General features: G+C 41.7%; 1 protein-coding gene across 1 annotated transcript in view; it reads right to left on the bottom strand.

Annotated features, from left to right (window-relative positions):
* POLN (DNA polymerase nu) overlaps positions 1 to 18,589 on the bottom strand; it is a 173,439-nt gene that overhangs the window by 102,669 nt on the left and 52,181 nt on the right. The window contains exons 10-13 of the mRNA XM_068543567.1: positions 17,741 to 17,801; positions 16,983 to 17,047; positions 4,062 to 4,145; positions 3,653 to 3,748 (exon numbers count right to left, since the gene is read on the bottom strand). Coding sequence (XP_068399668.1) covers positions 3,653 to 3,748; positions 4,062 to 4,145; positions 16,983 to 17,047; positions 17,741 to 17,801 — 306 coding nt within the window. The remainder of the gene's footprint in view (positions 1 to 3,652; positions 3,749 to 4,061; positions 4,146 to 16,982; positions 17,048 to 17,740; positions 17,802 to 18,589) is intronic.

Here is an 18,589-nt window from a genome sequence, read left to right as displayed (position 1 = left end):
ATGAAAAGATGTGGAAGAAACTTAAGTGCATATTGCTAGCTGAATCAAATCTGAAAAGGCTACATAATGTATAATTCCTATATGACATTTTGGAAAAGACAAAACTATGGAAACAGTAAAAACAGTGGTTGCCAGGGGTTGAGGGGAGAGATGAATAGGGAGAACAGAGGCTTTTTAGGGCAGTGAAACCACTCTGTTCGATGCTGTAATGGTGGATACGTGTCATTACACATTTGTCCAAACCCATAGCCTGTATAACACCAAGAAGGAGCCCTAATGCAAACTACAGACTTTGGGCAATGATGATGTGTCAGTGTGGGTTCATCAGCTGTAACAAATGTACCCCCTGGTGGGGCATGCTGATGGTGGAGGAGGCTGTGTGTGTGTTGGGGTGGGGAGGGGGTGTACGAGACTTCTCCGTACCCTCTGCTCAATTTTGCTGTGAACCTGAAACTACTCTAAAAGACAAAGTCTAACAAAACCATATCTAAGCTCATAGTTGCACCCTTACTTGAATTGTTCCAGGCTGTCCATCTCACCAGAAGTCCACATCCCTTCCCACGGGGAGGGGAACAGGGAGGGTGAAGGGAAGTAGGAAGAAGGAGTCTTAATTTTGAATTGAGAACCATGTGCGTATGTTGCCTAGTGCAGGTTTATCTTTTTAAATGTACAGAATAGTGTGACTTGTTCAGCTAAGTAAGAGATTAAAGTTAATATAATATGATTCATGTTGATTATGTCTTTGTGAAAAAAAATTCAGGGCATTGTCTGAATTCTGTGCACAGTGAAGCACCTCGACACCAGAGGAGAATCCCATTTCCTCTCTTCTGTTGTCGGTTGTCTGGGAGAGCTAAGGAGCAGCAAAGGGAAGGGCAACACTGCCAGCTGGTGCCTGGATGGAGAATAAATCAGGCCAAGACCCCCAGCTCAGGTGCAGTCCGAGGGGAAACGTGTGGCTTTCCCAGGTTCCGCCACCCCTGGGACTTGAGGGCACACTGCCATGTGGCGTTGAAACCCACTCGAGAGTCTCTCCAGCAGGGTGGGTCCTGCCCCCTGCCCTTGCCGTGCTCTGTGAACACACAGCCAACAGTTCAGCCCCAGCAAGTGCTAGTCTAGGACATTTGGTTCTGGGGATGTAGTGAACAAGTTAGATAAAGTCTTTGATCTGTGCAACCTACATCCTACTGGAACAAGCAAACAAGTAACTAGGTAACTTTATTTTTATTTTTTAAAATTTTATTGGAGTATAGTTGACTTACAATGTTGCATTAGTTTCAGGTGTATAGCAAAGTGATTCGGTTATACATATACATATATTCCTTCTTTTTTAGATTCTTTTCTCATATAGGTTATCTCAGGATACTGAGTAGAGTTCCCTGTGCTATACAGTAGGTCCTTGTTGGTTATCTATCTAATATATAGTAGTGTGTGTATGTTCATCCCAAGCTCCTGATTTATCCCTCCCCCCCCCCTCACGTTTCCCCTTTGGTAATCATAAATTTGTTTTTAATATCTGTTAAGTCTGTTTCTGTTTTGTAAATTCAGTTCATTTAAATCATTTTTTAAAAATTAGATTCCACATATGAGTGATATCATGTGATATATACCTTTCTCTGTCTGACTTACTTCACTCAGTATGATAATCTCTAGGTCCATCCATGTTGCTGCAAATGGCATTATTTCATTCTTTTTATGGGTGAGTAATATTCCATTGTATATATGTACCACATCTTCTTTACCCACTCCTCTGCTGATGGACTTTTAGGTTGATTCCGTGTCCTGCCTATTGTAAACAGTGCTGCTATGAGCACTGGGGTGCATGCACCTTTTCTAACCATGGTTTTCTCTGGATAGATGCCCAGGAGTGGGATTGCTGGATCATACGGTAGTTCTCTTTTTAGTTTTTAAAGGACCCTCCATACTGTTCTCCACAGTGGCTGCACCAACTTACCTTCCCACCAGCAGTGTAGGAGGGGTCCCTTTTCTCCATGCCCTCTCCAGCATTTTGGCAAGTTGCGTGCAGAAAACAAATCGAGGTGAAGGAATAGGTTGTGGCTGGGGGTCTTACTGTCACCTGTGACCAGAGGAGGCCTTTCTGGAAGCAATACTTAAGCTGACAATCAGAAGCCAGCTGAGCACACTCTGTGGGAAGAGTTTCCAGACTGAGGAAGGAGCCTGTGAGAAGTGTGCTCAGTGGGGTGCTGGGAGTGAGGAGTGAGGGAGGTCAAAGAAGGGCCAAGTCCAGACCCACGGGCCTGGGGGAGGCACACTCGAGAGCTGGGATGTTATTCTGAATGTCATGGAAAGCCACTGGGGACTTCCCTGGTGGCACAGTGGTTGGGAATCCGCCTGCCAATGCAGGGGACATGGGTTCGAGCCCTGGTCCAGGAAGATCCCACATGCCACGGAGCAACAAAGCCCGTGTGCCACAACTACTGAGCCTGCACTCTAGAGCCCACGAGCCACAACTACTGAGCCCACGTGCCACAACTACTGAAGCCCGCGAGCTTCGAGCCCGTGCTCCACCACAAGAGAAGCCACTGCAATGAGAAGCCCACGCACTGCAACCAAGAGTAGCCCCCGCTCACCACAACTACAGAAAGCCCGCGCACAGCAACGAAGACCCAACACAGCCAAAAAAAAGAAAAAAAGAAAGCCATTGACGTTGAAGGCAGGGGATCAACATGATTTTTCTAACACTTTTAAAAGATCATTCTGCCTGAATGTGATGAGTCACCAGCAGGGATAAGCTCACTGCTGGCTCCCAAGGACCCGGAGGAGGACGCTGACCAAGGTGGGGAAGACTTGGGGAGAAGGGAAGATGCAAGTCCCTCTCAGGGAGCAGCACTCCCCAGGGGTGGGCGTTCACTCGGTGACTGATGCCTGGGCCCCCTGAGGGCCAGGTGTGGGGACAGCCGGCAAGCGTGGTGCCCCGCCAGGGCTGAGACGAGCAGGAAGTGTGGGGCTGGAAGGGCGATGTGCACAGAGGAGTCTGGAGGGAAGCTTTCCTCTGCTGCAAAATCCAACGCTGAACAAGGCACAGAAAGGATGAGCTGGAGCCTCCACAGCCGGCCCTCACCAGAGCAACACGTGTCCTCTCGCCCACTGGCCAAGCTCCTCGCTGCAGGCTTCCAGCGGTATCATTATACTCACGGGGTTCTGAATATCTATTCACACTCTGCCATTCGATTAAAGCAGCATCTCACTACTCCATGTCTGTTAAAAAATGCATTCCTCTCAAGGGAAGGGCAGCTAAATTTTTCTAAAACAAACTTGGGGAAAGGAGAAGACTGATGACTTTTCCCATTTCCAGTCTCTTATGAGGGCATGAAACGAAGAAGTCCTGACTACATTGTCAAGAATTTGGTTTCCAGAACAAAATTCCATCAAATTATCCTCCGCAGGAAATCAAGGCAATTTATTGCCTCTGGAAAACTGTACCGTAGGCCTCTTTGTCCTTCCTTCATAACTGAAGGGCAACCTTGGGGTGGGGGCACCTCTCCTGCCGCAGAAAGGAAGTGAGGGAACGGAACTGCTCCGTGGTGGTTGCTGCCGGCTTGTGCCACCACAAGCACGGGGCTCTGCAAGGGACTCGCATGTGGTGGGAGGTGCTATTGTCTCAGAGAGCGAGGGGACACTTGTCGACCCTTACCACGGCTTCTGATGTGGACGGGTGTCTCCGGAGTCCAGTTTTGGGAAGAGTCTCCTGTGGACGCAGCAGGTGCAGCTGCAGTTTGCCAAACAGGATCTGCAACAAAAGCCATTTCACATGATGAGCGGGTCCCAGATTTGAGAGGACCTGAACATCACTATAACGGAGTTAAAGCAACCAGCCAGAGGGGACACACCCGACTAGGTGTGACAAAATGCTTAGATTCTGATTCAGTACTTTTCTTAGATGTAAAGGCTTTGAAGTAATGAATCTCAATGTGAGAGACATGAACAAGTTACATACTTTTCAGATGATCACATTAAAATAATGTTTATAAAATCAGAATAAATCTCCATTTAACCCCTGAACAGGAAGTATATTTAACAAAAGAACTGAAATTTAGCTTTACCTCTCGAAGCTGATTACTGCTCGTTATAAGAAACTGTTCTCCTGCAACAAAATGGGCTTCTTGCTCCAGTTCCTTGAGACGAGACTATGAATGTGAGAGACACAATGTTATTAATAGTTTTCACAACGTAAGATTATTTTTCTCAACATGAGATCTTGTAAGAATAAAAAATAATCTAAAATTTACCAAAATGGACATTACAAAATACATATTTTGACTCATGATGCAATACTCAGGCTCAAATCACTCTCTTAAGTGGAGTGGACCCAAGGAAGCAAACTTAAAGAAGTAAAAATAGTAAATAACACACCAAAATGAAGGGAGGGAAAGAAGAAGGAATTCTCCAGCAACATTATGACAAGTAAACGGATCCAGCATCACACCATAGACCTCAAAACTTCCAAAGTATCCCAAGGCAGAAGAGCTAGGACCAAACTGCATGGTGACCACAGTGATCATGATGCAGGACATTCCCTCCCAACAGAGGAGCAGCTGCAGGGGAAACAAGCCAACAACACTCTGAACAACCACACACACTGGGGCACAGCCCAGGGCGAGGGGTGGGGGGCATGGAAAGCCCAGGTGGGAAAAGACAAAGGTACCTTATGAAACAGCTGATAAATATGGTGCTGAGCAGAGCAGTAGGACATGCTGAATTTATGAACCCCTCACCATTTTGGTCAGAAGAAAAGTAGAACATGACCAGGACTTTAAAAAAATTATCATAGGGACTTCCCTGGTGGCACAGTGGTTAAGAATCCGCCTGCCAACGCAGGGGACACAGGTTTGAGCCCTGGTCTGGGAATATCCCACATGCCGTGGAGCAACTAAGCCCATGAGCCACAACTACTGAGCCCACGAGCCACAACTACTGAAGCCCATGCACCTAGAACCCGTGCTCCAAAACAAGAGAAGCCACCGCAATGAGAAGCCCGTGCACCACAACAAAGAGTAGCCCCTGCTCACCGCAACTAGAGAAAGCTCACACACAGCAACAAAGAACCACTGCAGCCAAAAATAAATAGCTAGATTTATACAAAAAAAATTATTATAAAAGAAAAGAGAGAGCAGAGTCTAAATCAACCAACTCTGAGGAAATATCATCTGCACTCTACCTTTATCAGACAAGAACTGCCTTTAGGCTGCAATACTGAAAGACGTTTACAAATAGGAGCAGGACAAGTACAATACAAAAAAATAGTACTAGGCAAAAAGAAGAACCCAGAAACAATGGCCTCAGTTAAGGTATGCCAGAATTCTATAGTCAAAGGAACAAATGACAAAAAGAAAAACAAGGAACAAAGCATTAAAAGACAGATAATGGGGACTTCCCTGGTGGTCCAGTGGCTAAGACTCCACACTCCCAATGCAGGGTGCACGGGTTTGATCCCTGGTCAGGGAACTAGATTCCATATGCCGCAACTAAGAATTCGCATGCTGCAACTAAGGAGCCCACCTGCCGCAAGTAAGACCTGGCACAACCAAAGAAATAAATAAAATATTTTTAAAATGTGCTAAGTAGCTTTTTCTTATTGACAGGAGTTCTCTATATAGTCTGCATATGAGTCCTTTATCATAGGCATTGAAAGTACAATCAAAATCCCAGCTGGTTTTTAAAAAGTAGATCATAGAATTTTATATGGAAATGTGAAGAACCTGGATTGATAAATACCATGTGGAAGAAAAAAGATGGAAGACTGTAGGATATCAAGACATATTATAAGCTTACAGTAACTAAGCCAGGGGAGTATTAGCCCAGGGACAGACACACGAAACAAAAAAACAGAAAAGAGTCCAGAAAAAAACCCACACATACACAGTGACCTGATTTATGACAAAGACACTACTGTAATTCTTAGTGGGGGAAACAGTGGCACTTCTAGTAAATTGTGCTGAAATGAATGGAAATCCATCTGGGAAAAATCTTAACTGTACTTTATACCATGCAGAAAAATTAATGTGAGGTGGATGACAGGCTTAAAATAATACAGCTTATAGAAGAAAACAGGAGAATATCTTTACTAGAGGGCAGACAAAGAGTACTTAGCACACAAAAATTCTCAAACATTTAAGAAATGGTTCATTGGACTTCATGAAAATGAAGAAATTCTGTTCATCAAAGGACATAGCTATTGAGAGAGTAAAAAGACAAGCTGTAGACATAGACTGGGCCAGACAGTAAATACTTCAGACTCTATGGGTCACATATGGTCTCTGTCACATATTCTTCTCTACTTTCGTTTGTTTTTTAAAAATTGTAACAACCATTCTTAATTTCAGGCCATATGAAAACAGGCCACAGGATGGATTTGGCCCATAGACCACTGTTTGTCAAAGCCTGGACTGGGAGAAAGTACTTTCAATATATCTTACAAAGGACCCACATACAGAATATATAAACAATTCCTATAAGTAAATAAGAAAAAGTTGACATAAATTTTTAAATGGGCAAATTCTTTGAAAAATTGGATCACAAAAAGAATATATCCAAAATACCATCAAGCATATGAAAAGGTGCTCACTATTATTACTTATCAGGGAAATGCAAATTAAATCCACAATGAAATGCGACTACAGACCCACCAGGATAGCTAAAGTGAAAAAGACTGACAGCACTGTGCTGGTGAGGATGTAGCAAATGGGACTAGAAAATGTTATAAACAATGTGAAGAGCTATTTGGATGTACCTACTATCGGTAAATATATGCATACCCTGTAACCCAGCAATTCCACTTCTGGATAGAAAACCGAGAGACAAGAGCTCTCTTATCCACCACAGGTTATAGTTACACCGCATGAATAGTTGCAGCCACTGCGATCACAGTGCCCAACAATGGGAGAGGGTGTAAGGAAATTACGGCACCTTCTTACAATAGGTGCTACAAGCAATTTTTATTGGCATGCACTTCTGCTACACTCAACCAAACTGGTGAATCCCACAGATAGAATGTGAGCAAAAGGAGCCAGAACCAAAGAGCCCATGCTGTGTGGTTTACATGAAGCTCAGAATCACCAAGGACAGGGTCAGATGAATGGCTATCTCTGGGGGTACAGACTGGGAGGGGACAGGAAGGAGACTTCCGGGTGCTGGATACATTCTATACCTTGATCTGGGTGGAGGTTACATGGATGTGTACATATATAAAAATACGTCAAGCTGTACACTTAAGATCTGTACCAAGCAGATTCAGGGAAGATGGCAGAGTAGGGGGCACCTGTGAGGTGAGACTCCATCTCCCACCCAGACAACAACTGCAGGGGCAGAACCCTCTGATGTAACCATCTGGGAACTCTGGAGTCTGCTGATGGCTTCCAGGGGAAGCCTTGGATGGTAAACTGCAGTTCATTTCGGTCAATTTCAGCTCTTAGCACCTAGAAGCTACCCACCCCCCCTCCCCCAGCCAGGAGGCCCGAGGCCAGGAGGCCATGCACCTGTTTCTGGAGCAGCCTGCCCACAGCTTGCAGGAACCGGTGGGGCAAAAAAGACCCTGTACAGATATTGGGGGTCTCTGCTCTGATCACTGATTGCTGCTTCTGATCACAGAGGTGCAGATGAACAGGCCAGCGGCCATTGGTGTTGCACTTCCCCCATTATTGCAAGACCCTCCCCCTCCAGCTGAAGTGACTTCCAGGGGACTTAAAGGGCCAGTGAGTGCCCTTTTTAACCCCTCTGCATTTTTTGCTTTTTCTCCTTTGAAGCCAGATATCAAAGACAAGGACATTCAAAAATAACTTCACATACATGGGGAAAATTAGAAAGTGACCAAGCATGCCAAGGAAAAGGCTCAGAAAAGAACTGTGAAGACCTTAGGTTTATACTTTAGGTTGATCCTCAACACAGAGACAACCTACAGCAAATAAAAAAACCCAAGACAATAAACAGAAACAATAACACAAAGAAAGAGCAAACTGTGGGAAAGGAGAGAATCTGATTTCCAGAGTTACCACATTATCAGATCCAAATGTCCAATGTTCAACAAAAATCACAAGACAAACACAGAAACAGGAAAATATGGTATATTCAAAGGAAAAAAAAAACAACAGAAACTATCACTGAAAAAAAAGACCTAATGGCAGATATATACCAGACACCTTTAAAACAACCATCTTAAAGATGCTCAAAGAACTAAAGAAAGGTGTGAAGAAAGTCAAGAAAGCAATGTGTGAACAAAATAGAAATATTAATAAAGAGACAGAAAATGTAAAAAGAAACTAAAAAAGAAATTTTTGGAGCTAAAAAGTATGATAATTGAAATTAAAAAGTCACTTGAGGGTTCAAAGGCAGATTTGAGCAGGCAGAAGAAAGAATCAGCGAACTTGAAGGGATAATAATGAAAATTATTGAGGCTGAGGAGCAGAAAGAAAAAAAGATTGAAGAAAAGTGAACAGAGCTTAAGGGTCCTGTGGGACACCATCAAGCAGACCAATATACACACTGTGGGAGCCCCAGAAGGAGAAGAGAAAGAAAAGGATAGCAAGAATATTTGAAGATATAATAGCTGAAAACCCCTCAAAAATTTTTTTACATCTTTATTGGAGTATAATTGCTTTACAATGTTCTGTTAGTTTCTGCTGTATAACAAAGTGAATCAGCTATATGTATCCATACATCCCCCATGCCCTCCCTCTTTTTTTTATAAATTTATTTGTTTGTTTGTTTATTTTTGGCTGTGTGGGGTCTTTGTTGCTGCATGCAGGCTTTCTCTAGTTGTGCGAGTGGGGGCTACTCTTTGTTGCGGTGCACAGGCTTCTAATCATGGTGGCTTCTCTTGTTGCGGAGCACGGGCTCTAGGCACACAGGCTTCAGTAGTTGTGGCTCACGGGCTCTAAAGCGCAGGCTCAGTAGTTGTGGTGCATGGGCTTAGTTGCTCTGTGGCATGTGGGATCTTCCCATACCAGGGCTTGAACCTGTGTCCCCTGCATTGGCAGGCGGATTCTTAACTACTGCACCACCAGGGAAGTGCCCTCCCTCTTGAGCCTCCATCCCACCCTCCCTATCCCACCCCTCTAGGTGGTCACAAAGCACCAAGCTGATCTCCCTGTGCTATGCAGCTCCTTCCCACTAGCTATCTATTTCTTGCTGTGATTTATGCCATGGAGTGTTCTGCCTATGTTTTCCTCTAAGAGTTTTATAGCGTCTGGCCTTACATTTAGGTCTTTAATCCATTTTGAGTTTATTTTTGTGTATGGTGTTAGGGAGTGTTCTAATTTCATTCTTTTACATGTAGCTGTCCAGTTTTCCCAGCACCACTTATTGAAGAGGTTGTCTTTTCCCCATTGTATATTCTTGTCTCCTTTGTCAAAGATAAGGTGACCATATGTGCATGGGTTTATCTCTGGGCTTTCTATCCTGTTCCATTGATCTATATTTCTGTTTTTGTGCTAGTACCATACTGTCTTGATTACTGTAGCTTTGTACTATAGTCTGAAGTCAGGGAGCCTGATTCCTCCAGCTCCGTTTTTCTTTCTGAAGATTGCTTTGGCTATTTGGGGTCTTTTGTGTTTCCATACAAATTGTGAAATTTTTTGTTCTAGTTCTGTGAAAAATGCCCTTGGTAGTTTGATAGGTATTGCATTGAATCTGTAGATTGCTTTCTGTAGATTGCTTTGGGTAGTAGAGTCATTTTCACAATGTTGATTCTTCCAATCCAAGAACATGGTATATCTCTCCAACTGTTTGTGTCATCTTTGATTTCTTTCATCAGTGTCTTATAATTTTCTGCATACAGGTCTTTTGTCTCCTTAGGTAGGTTTATTCCTAGGTATTTTATTCTTTTTGTTGCAATGGTAAATGGGATTGTTTCCTTAATTTCTCTTTCAGAATTTTCATCATTAGTGTATAGGAATGCAAGAGATTTCTGTGCATTAATTTTGTATCCTGCTACTTTACCAAATCCATTGATTAGCTCTAGTAGTTTTCTGGTAGAATCTCTAGAAAACTAAAGATGAAAATTCCTCAAATTAGATGAAATACATGAATACAAACACCCAAGAAGCTCAAAAACTTCAAGTAAGATGAACTCAAAGAGATGAACATGAAGACATAATATAATCAAACTTTCAAAAAACAACGACAAAAGAGAATTTTGAAAGCAACAAGAGAAAAGTGTTATCACATACAAGGGATCCTCAATAAGATCATCAGCAGATTTCTCATCAGAGACATTGGAGGCCAGAAGACAGTAGGTTAATATATTCAAAGTGCTAAAAGAAAAAACTGTGAACCAAAAATCCTTATCTGGCAAAACTGTCCTCCAAGAGTGAGAGAGAAATTAAGACATTCCCAGATAAACAAAAGTTGAGGGAGATGTGAACACTACACCTGCCCTGGAAGAAGTGCTCAAGGAAGTCCTGCAAGGTGAAATGAAAGGACACTATACAGTAACCTAAAGCCAAATGAAGAAATAATCATCTCAATAAAGGTAAATACATGAATTATAAAAGCCAGTATTATAACAATTTGTAACTATACTTTTTGTTTTCTATATGATTTAAGAAAAAAACAATTATGAGTATAAAAGCTAGCAGTACTGTAACTTTAGTTTGTGACTCCAAATCTTCCTTTCTACATAATTTTTAAAAATTATTAGTTTATATTTTGGGACCCACAATGTATAAAGATGTAATTTTGTGACATCAACAACTGGAAGTGGGGGGACAGAGCTGTAAAAGAGCACAGTTTTTGTACGTCATTGAAGTTAAGCTCATGTAAATTCAAATTAGAGTGTTATTAGATGTCATCCCCATGGTAACCACAAAGAAAAAAGCTATAGAATATATACAAAAGGAAATGAGAGAGGAATTTAAACATTTCTACAAGAAATCAACTAAACACAAAGGAAGACGGTAATGCAGGAAATGAAGGACAAAAAAGCTATAAGGCATATAGAAAACAAATAGCAAAATGATAGAAGTAAGTCCTTCCTTATCAGTAATTAATTAAATGTAAATGGATTAACTCTCCAATTGAAAGACAGAGATTGGCAGAATGGATAAAAAACCATGGTCCAACTATATGTTGTCTGCAAGAGACTCACTTTAAATTTAAAGAGACAAACAGGCTGAAATTGAAAGGATGGAAAAAGATATTCCATTCAAATATTAATGAAAACAGAGTAGGGATGGCTATATTAATATCAGACAAAATAGAACTTCAATAAAAACTGGTTACAAGAGGCAAAGGATGACATTGTATTTTCAATACAGCAAGAAGATATAATATAAGCATTTACATACCTAATGACAGACCATTAAAATATATGAAGAAAAACTAACAGAATTGAAGGGAGAAATGGATAGTTCTACAATAATAGTTGGGGACTTGAATACCTCACTCATGATAACGGGTAGAACAACCAAACAGAAGGTAAGTAAGGAAATAAGAACTTAAACAATGATAAACCAACTAGAGCTAACAGACATGTACATAACACTCTACCCAACAATAACATGCACATGGGATATTCTTCTCAAGTGAACATGGGATGTTTTCCAAAATAGACTACATGTTAGGCCACTAATTAAGTCTCAAGAGATTTTAAAAAACAGATATCATAGAAAGTATCTTCTCTGACCACAGCAAGTTGAACTTAGAAATCAAGAACAAAAGGAAAACTAGAAAATTCACAAAATTGTATAAATTAAACAACACACTTTTAAACAACCAAAAGATCAAAGAAGAAATCAAAAGCAAATTTAGAAATTACTTAGAGATGAATGAAAACAAAACCACAACATACCTGCATATGGGATGCAGCAAAAGCAGTGTTAAGGAGGAAATGTATAGCTATAAATGCTTATATTAAAAAACAAGAAAAATCTGAACTCAGTAACCTCACTTCACAACTTAAGGAACTAGAAAAAGAACAGACTAAACCCAAAGATAGCAGAGGAAGGAAATAATAAACACGAGAGCAGAGTTAAATGAAATCGAGAATATAAAAACAATAAAGAAAATCAATGAAATCAAAATTTGGTTCTTTGAAGAGCAACAAAATTGACAAACCTTTAGCTAGCTAGACTAAGGAAAAAAGAAAAGGCTCAAATTACAAAAATCAGAAATTTAAGTGAAAAATATTACTATCAGGGAATTTCCTGGCATTCCAGTGTTTAGGACTGCACACTTTCACTGCCAAGGGCCTGGGTTCAATCCCTGGTCAGGGAACTAACCCCACAAGCCTCACGGTGAGGCCAAAAAAAAAAGAAATTACTATCAATTTTACAGAAATAAAAAGGATTATCAGAGAGAACTATGAACAATTGTACACCAGCAGAATGGATAACCTAGATGAAATAGACAAATTCGTAGAAACACAAAACCTACCAAGACTAAATCATGGAGAAACAGGAAAACTGAACAGACCTGTAACTAGTAAGGAGACTGAATCAGTAATCAAAAATCTCCCAACAAAGAAAAGCCCTGGATGCAATGGCTTCACGGGTGAATTCCAGCAAACATTTAAAGAAAAAACTAGTCCAATCCTTCTGAAAATTTTTCAAAAAAAATTGAAGAGAAGGAAACAATTCCCAACTCCCTTTATAAGGCCAGCATTACCCTGACACCAGAGCCAGACAAACACACTACAAGACTACCGATCAGTATCCCTTATGAACACTGATGCAAAATTCCTCAATAAAATGCTAGCAAGCAGAATTCAGCAGTATATTAAAAGGATTATACAACATGACCAAGTGGAATTTGTTCCTGGAATGCAAGGATGGTTCAACATATGAAAATTAATCAATGTAATATGCCACACCAACAGAATGGATGGGGGAAAACACATGATCACCTCAAATGATGAAGAAAAAGCATTTGACAATATATAACACCCTTTTATGATAAAAACACTCAGAAAAACTAGAAATGGAACAAAACTACCTCCATATAGCAAAAGTCATTAATAAAAAACCCACAGCAAGCATCATACTCAGTGGTAAAAGACTGAAAGCGTTTCCTCTAAGGCAAGGATGTTTGCCTTTCACCACTTCTATTCAACATGGTATGGAAGTTCTAGCCAGAGCAATTAGGTAAGACAGAGAAATAAAAGGCATCCAAATTGGAAAGGAAGGAATAAAATTATCCCTATTTGCAGATGACATGATTTTATACGTACAAAACTCTAAAGATTCCACAAAAAAACTGTTAGAACTTTCTGAACTCAGCAAAATAGCAGGATACAACATCAGCACACAAAAATCAGTTTCATTTCTACACATGAACAATCTGAAATGGAAATTACAAAAACAATTCCATTCACAATAGTATCAAAAAGAGTAAAATACTTAGGAATTAACTTAACCGAGGAGGTGAAAGACTTATATGATGAAAACTACAAAACATTGCTGAAAGAAATTCAAAAAGACATAAATAAATGGAAACACGTCTCATGCTCATGGATTGGAAGGCAATATATTAAGATGTCAGTACTAGTCAAAGTGACCTACAGATTCAATGCTATCCCTATCAAAATCCTAAAGACACTTTTTTTTCAGAAATAAAAAAATCCATCCTAAAATTCATATGGAATCTTAAGGGACACCAAGTAGCCAAAACAATCTTGAAAAAGAAGAACAAAACTGCAGGACCCACACTTCCTGCTTTCAAAACTTACTACAAAACTACAGTAATAAAAAATAGTGTGGTATTGGCATTAAGACAGACATACAGACCAAGGGAATAAAATACTGAGACCAGAAATAAACCCTTGCATATACAGCCAAATGATTTTGATAAGGGTGCCAAGACCATTCAGTGGAGAAAGGACAGTCTTTTCAATAAATGGTGCTGGGAAAACTGGATGTCCACATGCAGAAAAATGAAGCTGGACCCTTACCTAACACCATATACAAAAATTAACTCAAAATTGATCAAGGACCTAAATGTAAGACCTAAAATAATAAAGCTCTTAGAAGAAGAGAGGAAAAATGCCTCACAGCATTGGATTTGGCAATGACCTCTTGGATACACCACCAAAGGCACAGGTAATAAAAGAAAAAAATTTTAAATTGGACTTTATGAAAATTAAAAATTTTTGTGCATCAAAAGACAGTATCAAAAAAAAAAAAAAAAAAAAAGACAGTATCAACAGAGTAAAAAGGCAACCCATAGCATGGGAGAAAATATTTGAAATCATATTATCTTCATAAGGGATTAATATTCAAAATACAGAGAGAACTCCTAAAACTCAACAGTAAGAAAAAAAAAACCCAATTCAAAAATGGGCAAAGGACTTGAATAGATATTTTTTCCAAAGAAGACGTACAAATGGCCAATAAACACATTAAAAGATTCTCAGCGTCACTAATCATTAGTGAAATGCAAATCGAAACTACAATGAGATACCACCTCATACACATTAGGATGGCCACTATCAGAAAACAGAAAACAGTAAGTGTTAGCAAGGATACAGAAAAAATTGGAACCCTTGTGCACTGTTGGTGGGAATGTAAAATGGTACAGGGGCTGTGGAAAAAGTATGGTAGTTCCTCAAAAAATTATAAACAGAATTACCACAAGATTTAGCAATTCACTTCAGGTTATATGTTCAAAAGAACTGAAAGCAGGACATCAAAGAGATATTTGTATACCCATTTTCATAGCCCGTATTCACAATAGCTAAAATACGGAAGCAACCTAGGTTGCATCCATCAATAGATGAACAGATAATCAAAATGTGGTATATACATACAATGGAGTATTTTCTTTAAAAATATTTATTTATTTGGCTGCATCAGGTCTTCGTTGCAGCGCACGGGATCTTCACTGCAGCGCGCGGGCTTCTCTCTAGCCGTGGCATGGGGTTTTTCTCTCTTTAGTTGTGGCTCGGGTTCCAGAGCCCGTGGGCTCTGTAGTTTGCAGCATGCTGCAGGCTCTCTCATTGAGGCACGCGAGCTCAGTAGTTGTGGCGCGCAGGCTTAGTTGCCCCGCGGCATGTGGGATCTTAGTTCTCTGACCAGGGATTGAACCCGCGTCCCCTGCATTGGAGGGTGGATTCTTTACCACTGGACCACCGGGGAAGTCCCTACAATGGAGTATTATTCAGCCTCAAAAGGGAAGGAAATTCTGCAATATGCTACAACATGGATGAACCTTGAGGACACTATGCTAAGTGAAATGAGCTGGTCACAAAAAGACAAATGCTGTCTGATTCCACTTATATGAAGCACTTAGAGTAGTCAGAATCGTAGAGACAGAAAGAAGAGTGGTGCTTGCCAGAAGCTGCGGGGGTATGGGGGGGAGAATGGGGAGTTATTGTTTAATAGGTATAGAGTTTTAGTTTTACGAGATGAAAACAGTTATGGAGATGGATGGTGGTGATGGCTGCACAAAAACATGAATGTACTTAATACCACTGTACTGTGTAGTTACAAATGGTTACGATGATAAATTTTACGTGAAGTGTACTTTATCACAATAAATTTTAAAAGATTTGCACTATTAATTGTGTGTAATTTCTTTCTCAATAAAAAAATTACATAAAAAGAAAAACTCAGTTGCAGGTTTATAAACCTAAGTGCGAAGGCTAATGAAAATAGCTTCAAACATAACACATGAGAGTATTTCATGAGCTTGAAGTAAGGAAAGTTTTCTTAAACAAGATGCAAAAAGCACTAACCATAAAGAAAAAGACTGATAAATTGTGCACTACATTAAAAATTAAGAACTTCTGTTGGTCAAAAGACCCCATTAGGAGAATAAAAAGGTAAGACAGAGAGGGCAAAGGTATATGTAACCGGCTTGTAACCAGAATATACCAAGATGTCCTAAAAATCAGAAAGCGATAGACAAAAACCTCAATATAAAATCGGGTAAAAATTTTGAGCAGATCCTTTACCAAAGAGAAACTCCTAATAGCCAACGATGAAGTAAAAGCTATTCAACCTCCTCAGTAATCAGGACAATAGAAACCAACATCATAACAAGATACCATTACGTCCTCACCAAAACGGCTCTACTAAGAGGCCGGTGGACCCGTGCGAGGGAGGCTGCGCAAAGACAGAACCCCGTGTGCACTTCTGGCAGCTGTGACTTTGGAAGGCAATTCGGTGTTGTCTGATAAAGCTGCACCAGCAGCCCACCCTGCCTTGTACCCCAAGAAGCATGTGCCCACGGGCCCAGGAGACGTGCTCAGGGGTGCAGCCCGGTTTGTAATGCCTGCAAACTGGAAATTACCCTGATGCCATCAGCAGTGCGATGGAGTCCTTCAATGGAGGACAAGGCACCAAAGGACATGCACTAGAAGCTGGGACACAGGGGCTGAGTGAGAGAGGTCACACACAACCGTTAACTTACAGCTCCTTCAAAAGGAGAGACGACTATATTGTTTAGGTTTTGAAGTGGAAATCTGTAAAGGAAACCAACAATGTAACGACTATAAAAGTCAGGACGGGGGGGGGTTGCTTTTGGCAGCAGGAAGAGGGTTCTGATAGGGGAGGGCAAGCAGGGCTTCTGGAAATTCTCTGCTTTGACCTAAGTGATGGTTATACCGGAGTTTCCTTTAAAATAACTTAAGTGGAACATTTAATGCATCTTTTTCATGCATCTTTATGCATCGCTCTGTATTTTTTATTTTTCACAGTTAGAAAACTTTGATTTTGCTTCTTTAAAGAATCCAAGAAACGTCACCAACTACAAGGGGCAATGTCCTTGCAAGAACCTAAGTTTGGAGAAGGTCAGTGGGTATCCACTAAACCATGCACGCATCCACACGGAGAGCAACCAGATGTGACGCTTGTTTCAACCCTTTCTAAGCGTGGTACTCCCCTGCAGGAGTCAGAGATAGGAGGAACAGTGCCAACATCAGTCTGGGGCAAACAAGGAAGGGAAGAAAAGGAAAGTCACCCTAGAACTGCCAACGGGACCAACTCATCAGACAGGAGAGAGCTAACACATGCAAACAGTCTGACAGAAGAATGTACCCCAAGAAGTGCTGAAGTCCTCTTCATCTCTTCCTTGTTCACCTGAATGTTGTGGCTTTCCATCACTGTGATTCAAAACCAAAGCAGACAAAAATCTGTATTGCAGCAACAAATCCTTTCTGAGAAAGACTGCAGTGCCAGGGGCAAGCCTCACCCCCCGATGAGCACCAAGATGACAGTGCGAGCTCGGCAGTGTCCATGAGGGTCAGTACTGGAGCCCAGCAATGGTGGCAGTGGGCATGGGGACACTCTGGATGGAGAGTGGCCCCCGGCCGCTCAGCTGCCATGCTGGGCGAGGCTCTGCTCTCCCGGGTGCCCAGCAGGACAGGGCAGGTCAGGGGCTAAGAGCAAAGGCAGAGCAGAGCCTGCAACAGTGCTTGCAGGGGGTTCTCATGAAGCAGAAGTGTCCATCACACCAGGACCAGGACAAGTGCTGACCTGGAAAACATCCAGACAGGCCTCCTCCCCCCACCACTACTCTCAGGGCGGTGGGAGTCCGGCAGGACACCTGCAGAACAGGCAGTACAGAAGGGATACCACGTGACCCAGGTGTTAGAACCTTAGAGTCCTTCTGGACCAAGAGGTGATGCGGTCCAATCCCTCTTGTTAGAGAAAGGGAAAGTTAAGGGCTCACTACCTCTTCGGTGCCCGTATGATGCACTGCCTGCCCCAAACTAAGTCAAGAGAAAACAGTCTTCCCAAAAGGTACAAAGAACTCTCTAGAAGGATGACTGGGCAACATCTTTAGGGTACCTTACCTGCCAAAATTGGTATCAGAGGAAGCTCCAAAGTACAAAACAGTTGCCATAAACCATAAACCTGTTTCATAGGAAGAAATGACATCAATGTTACTTTTAAACTATTATTTCTACCTGCGTTTGCTGAACAGCCTACTTAATTTCATTGAGCAACTCCTCTGGTGGGCATGGTTGGTTCCCCTATTCTCCTTCCTAATAAAACTCCTATTTTTGTCAAGTATCCTATTTTATTACCAAGCCCTAGTAGAGATATTCAGAAATACCTGGTAGGACAAGTCCCACTCCCACTTTTCTTTAATCTTTCTCATTTTTAAGTGTGATTTAGGTATTTGTGGACTTTTAGTCTCCCATTTAAATTTCAAAATAGGTTTTCTGAATTCCCAAAAATTTAACTAGAATTTTCATCGATTTTGCACAGACTTTATAAATTAATGTGGGGAGACGTGCACCACCTTCGTCTACTCGGATCACCTCCCACGCTCTTTATCAGGGTTTCCATCTGAGAGCCCTCTGCCTTGTCTGTCCTTCTGCTGTGCCCTCACCTTCTCGGCTGCCCCTAGGACCCATCCTCTGTCCTGCTCTTGGCCCTGGAAGAAGGGTAGACGCCCTCCGGGACACATCAGCCGGGCTCCTTCTCTGCTCTCGGGCTGGTTTTGCCCATTCAGGGGCAGGAGGAGAGGGAAGCGGGTTTCCCCTGCGCCAGCCCACAGTGCACTTCTGGCCCCAGTCCTTGGCCTGCAGCCGCCGCTTCTGGCACCCAGCTCCTGGTCAGCAGCCCCCTGCAGGGGCACTGCTTTCCCAGGGTCCCTGTAGCAGCCCGCCCTTTGAGCCCAGGGGTGGAAAAGCTTC

Source organism: Eschrichtius robustus, chromosome 4 (genome assembly GCF_028021215.1).
Source record: "Eschrichtius robustus isolate mEscRob2 chromosome 4, mEscRob2.pri, whole genome shotgun sequence".
Lineage (NCBI taxonomy): Eukaryota > Metazoa > Chordata > Mammalia > Artiodactyla > Eschrichtiidae > Eschrichtius > Eschrichtius robustus.
This window is presented reverse-complemented; position numbering and strand designations above follow the sequence as displayed.